Source organism: Mus musculus, chromosome 4 (assembly GCF_000001635.26).
Source record: "Mus musculus strain C57BL/6J chromosome 4, GRCm38.p6 C57BL/6J".
In the NCBI taxonomy this organism is placed as follows: Eukaryota; Metazoa; Chordata; class Mammalia; order Rodentia; family Muridae; genus Mus; species Mus musculus.
Genome location: NC_000070.6, coordinates 88,023,328 through 88,034,083, shown reverse-complemented (window position 1 = coordinate 88,034,083; position 10,756 = coordinate 88,023,328). Strand labels below are relative to the sequence as shown.

Sequence of the window (10,756 nt, the reverse complement as noted above, 5' to 3'; positions counted from 1 at the left end):
TGGCATTCTTGTTTCGCGTTCATTTCTTTTTTTCTTTTCTTTTTTTTTCTTTTTCTTTTTTAAAGTTTTCAGTGGCGACGGTGGGAGGGCGGGGTAGGTTGGTGGCTCGGAGTAGATAGGGAAAGGGATTTAAGGTTGCTGGGGGCTGTTCAGTCCCAGAGATTGCTATCAGGAGGCTTTTTTCCCCCTTCTTTTTTTTCTTTGGTAGCGTGGATTTCTCTTGCTCTCTGTTTAAATAAGTTTGTTTGGGTGTGCGTTCTTGCGATTTCAGCACAAACCCGCAAAAATCCATGGTGGAAAGTAAAAACAAGCCCGCTCCCCCTTCCCAAACGTGCTCACTACCGCCAAAGACTTGATTTAACAACCCCTTCTCCTGCGGCTGGGGGGCTCCAGGCAGTGGCCACATTCCAGCAGTTTTAATCCGTTTTTTATTGTAGGGAGAACGGAGTTTGCACAGGGGCCGGGATGGCTCCCCAGCTGGCCGCTCTCCCAGTGCCGGGCCCCCTCCCTCCATTTCCTCCCCCCTCCCCCATCAGGAACCTGTTACTTTAAGCGAGGCGTTCCAGTGTGGCGCTGCGGGCCGCCGGGGTTTCGGGGAGGCGGCCGCTGATTGGCTCTTTCGAGCTCCCCCTGGCTCGGTCGCTCGGCCTCCCCGCGCGCTCCGCCCCGCCCGCACGCCCTCCCTCCGCCCCTAGAGGCTCGAAGCCCGGGTGTCAGGCGCCACGGCGCATGCTCCGGACTCATCCTCTGGCCCCGGAGCTGCTGCTGCTGCTGCTGCTGCTGCTTTTGCTTTTGGGGCTGAGTTTAATAAGCGAGCGAGAGAGCGAGCACGGGGTGGGGTGGGGGCCAAGGCAGAGCATGTCCGCCATCTACCCTCAGCTCCCGGGCGCGCTCTCATTCATAGCAGCCTCTTCATGAATTACAGCTGAAGGGGGCGGGGGAGGGGGGGTACCACACAACACCCCGGCAAACCTCCGGGCCCCCAGGCATGGCTAGCTCGGTAAGTACATGCAAAAAAAATAATAAAAGCCCCCCTCCCTCTCCTCCTCCGCCCCGCGCCGCCGCAGCCCAGACAGCGCCAGCGCTCCGCGGTTCCAATTAGAGAAAGGTTGGTTTTGCTCGCGGGGAGCTGCCGCCTCTCCCTCCTCCCCACCCCCCCCCCCCCCGGCGCGCGCGCACACACTCGCACACTCGCCGCCACCGCCACCGCCACCCCCCCCCCCGCGCCTCCCGCCCGCCTCGCCTCTTTGCAATCGCAAGAAGCGCACTCACACTCCCTCTGGCTCACACACGCGCACACACACACTCACACCCGGTGGAAGGAGGCGAATAATAACTCAGCCATATTTCAGCCGCCGCCGCCGCCGGGAGCTGCGGGCACGGTCCGGGGACGCGGCGAGCAGCCTCTGCGGCCGCACCTCCGCCGAGCGCCGCGGCCGCCACGATGGTGCGTTCTCCGCGGCGCGCGCGTGAGCCCGAGTGTGCGGGCTGACAGCGGCGGGGCTGCTCGCAACTTTGCCCCAGCGGCCGGTGTGCGCGACCGGGGCTCCGCGGCGGTCCGCCAGTAGCCCTGCCTTTCTGCGTTTTGTGGCTTTCGCTGGGGGGGCGGGTGGGGGGAGGCTGGAGGGAGTTTGCGACCACTTTGGCTCTTGAAAGTGTGCAGCGTTGGCTCTGTTGGGCTGGCCTTGCTGGTCGTGGGGGGCTGTTCGCCGAGGGGTGCGGGGTGCTTTGAGTTGGGGATGCCTTGGCGTGTTTTCGTGCGGGCGTGAGTGAGTGTATGTGTGACGACGTTTCATTCTTGTGCACGAACCCCGTGGTAAGAAAGAACACGGGAGTTTGTGCCCATTAGCAGAGGCTGCCTGTAGTTTCCATTCCGCCTGGCACCGCGCTCCACACGCACGCACACATACACGTACACAAAGACTTCCTCGGCGTGTGCCTGTCGCCGCGGTACTTTCGGGGAGGGGGCTCGCTAGAAACCCCGGTCCCCTATCTCAGCCACCTCCCCTCCCACGCCGGGAAAGCGCCCCAGCATCCCCTCCTGATTGTCTCCTAATTTGTTACCGACGCGTTTGTTGTCGTGCTTGCCGTGGTGGTCGTGTTCTCCCCTTTCCCCGACCCCCTTCGCGACTAGGGGTAACATTCCGTTACAATCCCGGCCGCTGTGTAGCGGCGCCGGGGGCCCCTGCGGCCCGGCCCGGTGTATCTGGGGGTGTGGGGTGTGCGCGCCCACGCGCGTGAAACGTGGATGGAGAGGGCACTGCCGTTTCCTTTTATGTGCGTTTCAAGGAGGAGGGAAAAAAATGTCAGGCGCAATGTTGAGCAGCGAACGGTCGCCTTCCTGTTGTTCACGGCTGTCTCTCCTCCCCCTGCCCGCAGTGTGCCGTGCAGGTGAAGCTGGAGCTGGGGCACCGCGCCCAGGTGAGGAAGAAACCCACAGTGGAGGGCTTCACCCACGACTGGATGGTGTTCGTGCGCGGCCCGGAGCACAGTAACATTCAGCACTTTGTGGAGAAAGTCGTCTTCCACTTGCACGAAAGCTTCCCTAGGCCAAAAAGAGGTAGGGCTCGAATACAAAAGAGACTTGATAAAAAATGTCTTTGCTCCGGGAGGAAACAATCGCGGGGCCCCGGCGCTCCCCGGGCCGTTCCCCGCCCCCCGCGCCGCGCTTGCCGGGCTAGCCTGGGACCCGGGGGCGCGGCGCCGTGCTGGCCAGGTCTCTGCTGCCCGCGCGCGGGCGCGCGCGCGCGTGAGTGTTCGACTTGGGCTTAGGGAAAGTCAGCACAGAGAAAGGACCGTCAGGTGTCGCGTGTTTATTCCTCCCAGCCCTCTTGGGTTGCTGTAGGTCCTTTGGGGACCATGTAATTAGTTACTGGGTTTGGAGGTTTGGAGAGCAAAGCTGGAGGGAATAAACAGTTTGCACCTTTCCACACCCCCCCCCCCCCCTTTCCTGGAGAAATCGAGCTTTACCTGTGTTACTAGCCAAGAATGCATTGGAGGTAGTTATTGTTCCGTTTAGAGAAGTCGGTTCTCTAGGCAATTCTGGCCTCTGTGTTTGAGATACTAGGTGCCAGGTTGCTGTAGAGTGTCCCTTTGGGAGTTAGCCTCTACCTCACAGCCTGGATTTTACTAGTAGGGTGGTTTATCCCCTCAGTACCCCCACCTCCGTCCCCCGTGGGGGCATTTTACTGCTCTAGTAGATTTTGAATTACCTTCTGAACTGTCTTCTCATTGGGACCCACAAAGGGAGGGAGTTTCCGTTAAGGTTGAAAGCTAAGTTTCAGGCAAAGATGCTGTTTTGCCTATTTCTTTAGTTCTTCCTACACCTGGATCCTCAGCCATAAAGTCTGGCTTGCATACTCTTGCTGAGCTTCTCTGGTCCCAAGCACCTTCAATTAAACAGAGCAGGACAGTGTGGGGGGCGGGGGAGGGTGTCATTTAAAAAAGACGTTTGAAGAGGTTCTGAAAAACACTGGTTTTTATTTCCCCCTGCCTCTGGGAAGCTACTGTCTGGTTGTTTTAGTTGGATTACTGGAGGTAACAGTACAAATACAATAAGGTGCTTTGTTTGTGAGCAGCTTTATTTATCTAAGTCGACACAATGGTTAGTAGTTATCTTCCATTTGATCCGTAATCTTTATTGGCATCTAGAACTCCTGCAGTTTCTTAGAGTAACATCATAATAAATCCATTCTGCTTAGAGTGATGGGGGAAATTATTGGACATTCAGGGCTGGATAAAGAAAAGAGAAAGGATGTATGCCTTTAAGGTGGCAGAGTTGGGGTTTATTTTTATTTTTAATGCCTGTATGATGGGAAGTAGGATTTTATTTTAATTTTTTGTGCCTTTAGTAGTTAGGTTTAGAGTTCCTTTTGAAAACTTGAACAGTTGAAATTCTGATGGGCTTTGTTGAATGGTTAATAAATACATCCAGCTTCTAATAGTGGTTAGGGACTTGCACGGCCTATAGGAGGTATACTTAGCATTTGCTAGCACTTTAGATGAACATATAGACTGATACTCTATTTTGTATTTCTCCAAATTCATGGTAAGAATTTCATTCCTGTCTGCAGGTGATTGGGGACCATGCATGATGGAGTCCTCTCATCTCATGACTCTGCAGAGCAGTTTAAACAAAAGAAAGCACCTCCTGGGCTCCTTGGTCCTTCCTCTGTTACAGCCACTTGGCTGCCATTCATTCAGGCAAAATAGACATTACAAAGGAATATTCATTGTGTCAGGGAAATCAACTCAGTTGTTAGAAAATGTTTCTCTTAAGGTAACTTTGTTTAAGCACCTTGATAATCATCCAATCCCTCTTCTGTATTTACCACCATTTCTCTGCTTCCCTGGGTGTGTGTGGTGATGCTGCCCTGTGTATCCTCAAGTTACTGACTTCCTGTCCAGCCTGAGGGAAGGAGGGGGTCTCTGTTCACAGCACACACCTGCAAGGTGGGTTGAACCCTTGCAGTGTCCTCTCACATCTCTCTGAGCAGGGATGTCTGTTGATTGGACTTTACAACTGCAGTTCTCAACTGCGGAGTTTCTTCTTTATGCAAACTATAAGCCATTGTTTTAAAATGTTTATTTTTGGATTTTTATTTGTGTTGTGTGGTTCCCATGATGTGACAAGTCCTGGGAAAATCGCCAACTTATATCGCCCAGGAGAGACCTTGTCATACTGTAATTACACAGGATTCAGATTGCGAGAGAAAAACTCAGGCAACACCAAGCACGCCGTTTAATCCCGGGATCTGGGTTTTGACTTATCAAATCTCTGAAAATGATAAGAACAACTGGAAAATCAGATTGCCAGGAATTTCCAAGGCTTCTTCTAGCACTTTTTAAGGTGCTACATCTTGCTATATGATTGATATAATTGATAGGATAAAGTTTAACTAATTGGAGATGGGAGGAACTGCAAAAGTGAATTTGAGAAAGATTTGAGTACAGTATGTTTGGAGGGATGCTGCTATTGTGAATTATTAGTGACGAGCTAACTTTTGTGCATTATACACAGTCACTAATAAGCCAAGGAACCCTAGGTCTCCATATGAATTGCTCAGCCATGAAGATGCATAAGTCCTTAGCTTTGTAATCCTTGGTTTAGAAAAGCAAATTGATTTTCAGGTTGATTTCCTTTACTTCACAATAATATTATGAGAACTTACAGAGGAAGAAAATTATAGTATTTTCAACTTGTTGCCAAATGAGAATTATATATACCATTTCAGAATTGAGCTAATTGGATTTGAATTAATGAGGTTTTACTCTGTCACAAAGACGTGTGGGAGACCTTTAATTTAAAACTCCTGGCACACAGTCCTAGAAAAGGAGATTTTGATGGAATAGTGAGGCCTAGAATCTCCATTAGCTAATGAAGAATAGGCAGGTCAGAGCGGATGCATTTTCAGGCTATCTGTTTGCAGGAGAAGAGCGTATCTTACGTATTATTACCAAAGATTTATGATGGTCTGATATGACTGGAATGAATAGTCATATTCAAAACATTCCATTTAAAATATTAATGTTTTCATTTTCCGTCGGATCTAAATTTCGGTGAACTTTCCTTCCAATTATAGCCGTCTTTACTATTGCAATCTGTTCTATTGACATTTATGATGTGAAAGCTCTTGCTTATTATTTTATGAAAGCTAATTTGGCCCCTGGTATGAATTGATAGCTTTTTATTTGTCGCCTCTAGTCCTTCGAGTGGGCAGATAAAACATAATCAGTGCACTCTTCCAGGTCTCCTTTGGTTTAGGCATGTGAGATTAGCTTTGTTACATAGCTCTGATTTGTAGCTTTCAAAGTAATTGGGATAACTTTCTTTATCAAGGTACCTAATATGAGAAGATTGCTTAGTTTGAGGACTTTGTGTATATCTTGTATATTTTGTCTTTGGAGACACTTAATAAATGCACAAATGAAAAGAATAAGGATGGATGAATCTCAGCTGCATGCAGTTGTAGGGAGAGATGCCCTAACCAGGGAACTGCCTTAGACCTTATCAGGGCAAAGCAACAGAAGCAACTTCCTGAACCACTTGGCAGGTGAATTGCTGGAGGAATCTCGTCTGCTTGCTGGTGAAAATGTCAGTTGGGCACTGGAAGTTGGAAGGCATCTGGTTACAGTCTATTAAGATTTTCAATGTTTATGTCATTGAACTCAGCAGATTTACTAGGGATTTTCTAGTAGCTTTGGCTTCCCTAGTATGCAAACATCAAATAATTCTCATGACTGTTCTTTTAATAGCAAAAATTAGGAAGGAAGCCACATTAGGGACTTCGAATGGGTGTGCTTAAGTGGAGATAGCCTGTAAAAAGTGACAGATCTGTTTATAAATGAGGGACATCTTGAAGATCTATAACTGCTGGGGCAAGTTGTTAAGGACATGTGTGTGACCCCATTAAGGAAACACCTCTTCAGATCGCATAGTGTATATGTGTGTGCATAGATTGTGTGCACTGGACATCAGTCTTGCCACTAGTTGCCTTGTGCTTTTTGTGGTAGTGGTGATGGGATTGGAAACAGAAAACCCAAACCATATATTTAAAAGATCACGATGACCATGCCTTAGTCTGTAAGACTGAAGTTGAAGGAATACAAATCCAACATTTCCTTTCAAACAGATGAGGATATCATCGTAAGAGTGATCTTTAACCATGGAGAGGTTCTGTTCTTCATGGTGAAGGGAATTAGGGTCAGGAGGTGCATATTGTCTGCCAAAGCCGGGTTAGGAGACATCTTTGGTCACCATGTATTTGATTTTGTTTTTGTTTTTATTTTGAGTTATGAGAATAGTTGTAGAAGCACAACTTATAAACCCAAGGTTAAATATGTCATTATTCTCAAACGCATGAAACTTCAGGCTCAACACCAGACTTCAAAGGACCTTTCTATGTAAAAACAGCCAACCTGTGACCTGTCAGCATATATCGTTTTAATGAAAACTATTTTTAAAACAGTAAAAATTAATGAGAAGTAGTGTATGTCTTTAATGTCTGGTGTCATCAGTATGACATGTGGTTACTGTATCCACAGTTATACCCAGCTAGTTGTATTGTCACACAGCCCCAGACAGACAGTGTACCACTGAGAATGAGACAAACATGGAGCCTTTGTACAAAGAGCTGTAGTGTCACCATTCTGAGAAATAGACCCGAGGAACAGTGAAGTCTGCAGACTACACCCTGGAAATGGCTCATAAAATCTAGGTATTCAGCTTACACAGTCTGACATGGATAAAGTACCTATCATGTGCAAAGTAAGTACTCTGTAGCCATCACTGTTGTTGCCAGGGCTACTACTACTACTCATGTTGCAGAAAAAAGAAAAGGTAGGAGTTTCAAGGATTTTTCCTGCTAAGATGTCAAGGGACCAACAGTTATGTCACTGTGTTTTCACAGGAGGACACTCCAAACTGAAGCTCCATTGGATGTGATTTACAGCTGATTTTACAGTCTATCTGATGATATACTATTTGTGTTACACAGAAGTTTGCACAGTAATTATTTTAGGTGACCCCTGTAGAACGGCCTCTTAACTAAGAATGGTTGAGCCACCAATTGATTTTATAGTTTTACCTTAAAGATGTCATGGCTGTCTATTTCTCTCTGTCCCCATCTCTCTCTCCTTTTCATCCTCCCTTCTCTTCCCCCCTTAACTTCTCTCCTTATTTCCCCTTTCCTCTCCACTCCCCTTCCTCATCTCTTGGTGATTTCAGTCATCCAAAGAAGCATATGCAGAAGATAGGAAATTATTAAGCTGGAATCACAGCTCAAGGCTAAGAGTTCTGGTGTCCTTTCCAGAGGATCCTGGTTCAGTTCCCAGCACCATGTGGGTGGTTTCCAACTGCCTATAAACTCCAGCTCCATGGATTCGGTGCCTTTTATGGCCTCTGCAAGCAAACCTGCACAGACATGGTATAGACCCACACAGATCTACGCATGCACGTGTAAATAAATCTTTTTAAAAAGTAGGACATGAATCTGTTTAAAAAAGGAGGACAATGTTGCCTTTATGAAGTGTTCATATCATTTTAAATGTAAATGAAAATCATGTTTTTACTAAAGTATAGATATATGTGCATTTGTAGAAAAACCTAATAAATACACAGAAGTTATTTGAAATTTTCATAGATAACTAGTTAATATCTTAGTAGAGATCTATCTATTCATATGTACATTTTAACCATTAATATCTTTTAATTATTCTATTTTGATTAATATATAATATATATCAAAATAATAATATAATAATTTTGTATGTATTGTATAGTCCCAGCCCTCTTTTTCCTTTCAATCAGACTCTTAGAAATGTGCAGTGATCGTGGCTGAAGACAGAGTTATGAGTGTTCCTGTGCAAGAGAATTGCTAATAAATGGTGGTCAGTGTTTACTTCTAAAGCATTGAGTGATTGTTCGCCTATACCAGTGGAGAAATATTCAGTAATAACTACTTTTATAGGCATGACCTAGGATTTAATTAAGTGGTAGTGACCACAGTAGATACTCTTTAAACAAAAAAGTACTGTGGCTACTTTTATATAAAATCATGCACCTTTTATGGATTGATTTAAGATGTTCTCCTGGGGTGGGGGCTGGAGAGATGGCTCTGTGGTTAAGAGAACTTGCTGCTCAACTGGAGCAACCTGCGTTCAGTTCCCAGCACCCATTGGCAGCTCACAACTACATACCACTCCAGTTCCAGGGTATTAGACACCTTGTTTCTGTGTGCATTAGGCATGGGCATGGTGCACAGATATACATAGTCAAAATAGTCACACAAATAAAATATATATTTAAAATTTTTACTTTGTGACAAAGTCATTAGGAGAGTTGTTGATGCATAGTGGCTAGCAGCCATGTCCTGACAGGGTCTCACTATGTATGTAGACCAGGTTGTCTTAGAACTTTATATATAGACCAGGCTGCCCTTAAACTCACAGACCTCTTGCCTCTGCCTCTCAAGTGCAGGAATTAAGGCATTTATTTATTTTTATATGTGTGTATGTGTGGACACATGATGTGTTTGCAGAGTATATATGTGTATATATGTGTTTGCAGAGTACCTACAAGAGGTGGTTTGCTCCTTTCACTTTGTGGGTCTCTCTCACGCACACACATGGCAGCCTTGGCAGCAAAGGCCTTTATGTACTGACTCATCTTGCTGGCCTTCAGAGTTAGCTTTATTAGAGAGCGAAGCTTGCCGTTACTTCTGATTCTGAGGTCAATTTACTCAGAGTAGTAATTGGTATTGATTATAAAGATGATTATTAATCCTTATTGGTTATAAAGATGATTAGTTGAACTTAGTTATTATGTTTCAAGGTTGACATCATCAGAGCCAAATAGTTTTCTTTTTTATTTGAAGATATTAATTTTGTTAAAGCTGTTTGTTTTGTTGTTTGTTGGCTTTTTTCCTTTGCAGTAGAATCCATAAGTTATGTCCTTATCTATACCAGGCCAAATGTTTGATGAATATATGTTACTCTTAAAAAGCAAAATGTATTTTAACAATTTCCTTAAATGTTGATAATCTTTCAGTGTGGCACAGCAGTTAAGAGCATGTGACACTCTTGCAGAGGCCTGACTGTCTCTATCCCCATGTTGGGTGGTTCATGACTGGCTTCTAAGTCCAGCTCCAGGAACCTGACACCTCTGCAGACACCTGCACCCACAGGCAGGAATCGCCCTACCCTCAATTTAAAAACGTTTATTATAAAACCACTAGAGAACAGGATGTTTGTCATGTTTCTGGGATAGAGTCAGTTGAGGGATGGATACCTTTTAAATTTTGCAGCTAGGTTTTGTGTCTACTTCTGTTTCCCTCTAAAGGTACCAGGAGGAGAGGACTATCTGATTCTTTCAGGTGTCTATGCATTTTGATGAACATCTAAGACACTTTGAACAGTAAAATGCTAGGACCCCAAGTCCTCCTCATAGCATCTATACTGTCCACTATATGCATTTATAAATAGTCAGAGTTTTCTTATTGTGGAAGAACATTCTATTTAACAACAACAACAACAACAACAACAACACGAAACAAAACAAAACAAAAAGAAAACCCTTTCCCTCTTCCGTTTTCTCTTCCAATTCCTGTACTTTTGGAATTAAGGCAACTCAGTAAGAAATGGAGAGTTTGGGCTGTTGCGATTCGCTTGCTGTCAGAGATATGTCATTTAGTGTGTGCATGGCTTCAAATTGTCACAGTATGCTTCTTGTATGACTTTTTCTACAAGTTCTAGGTGAGTTGATTGCAGAAGCTGCTCTGCACACGTGGTGTGGCACAGCAAATGTCATATGTCACATGCTCATCTGTGCTGCACGTTCCTGCCCTTATCTGAGTATCTGTCTGGCTTCCCTTCCACTGCATCAGAGTTAGGCATGGGGCAGTGCTGGGCTTCTGCATCACTAGATCCTGGACATGCCTCTATCACACGCTTTCTAGATACTGCAAGGTTTGGGTGTTTTTTGTAACAAAGGTAGATAATACAAATAAGGAGAGGTTTTTTTGACATCTGACCTTGGCTTCTACCTCCCTAAGCTGTAAATTGCTTCTCATTTCTAAAACATACATTTTCTGTAGCTCAAGAACGGAATGGATAATACTTTCCCTTGCAACATTGTATATATTGAACTACATCTTTTCTAGACTAGTTCATCCCTTGCAACATGGTATATATTGAACTACTTCTTTTCTCGACTAGGTTTATCTTTGTTAATAGGTAAAAATTTTTGTCCTTAAAATAG

The 10,756-nt window shown here is 45.4% G+C and overlaps 1 protein-coding gene across 5 annotated transcripts in view; it reads left to right on the top strand.

Annotated features, from left to right (window-relative positions):
• The first annotated feature begins 676 nt into the window (after positions 1-676).
• Mllt3 (myeloid/lymphoid or mixed-lineage leukemia; translocated to, 3) overlaps positions 677-10,756 on the top strand; it is a 263,483-nt gene continuing 253,403 nt past the window's right edge. Inside the window, exons 1-2 of one of the 5 annotated variants that reach the window (NM_027326.3) lie at positions 677-1,000; positions 2,380-2,560. In NM_027326.3, coding sequence (NP_081602.3) covers positions 989-1,000; positions 2,380-2,560 — 193 coding nt within the window. In that variant the 5' untranslated portion in view covers positions 677-988. Of the gene's footprint in view, positions 1,448-2,379; positions 2,561-10,756 lie in introns of all 5 variants that reach the window. The other 4 variants (XM_030253771.1, XM_030253772.1, XM_006538250.3 and 1 more) reach the window with 4 other exon arrangements.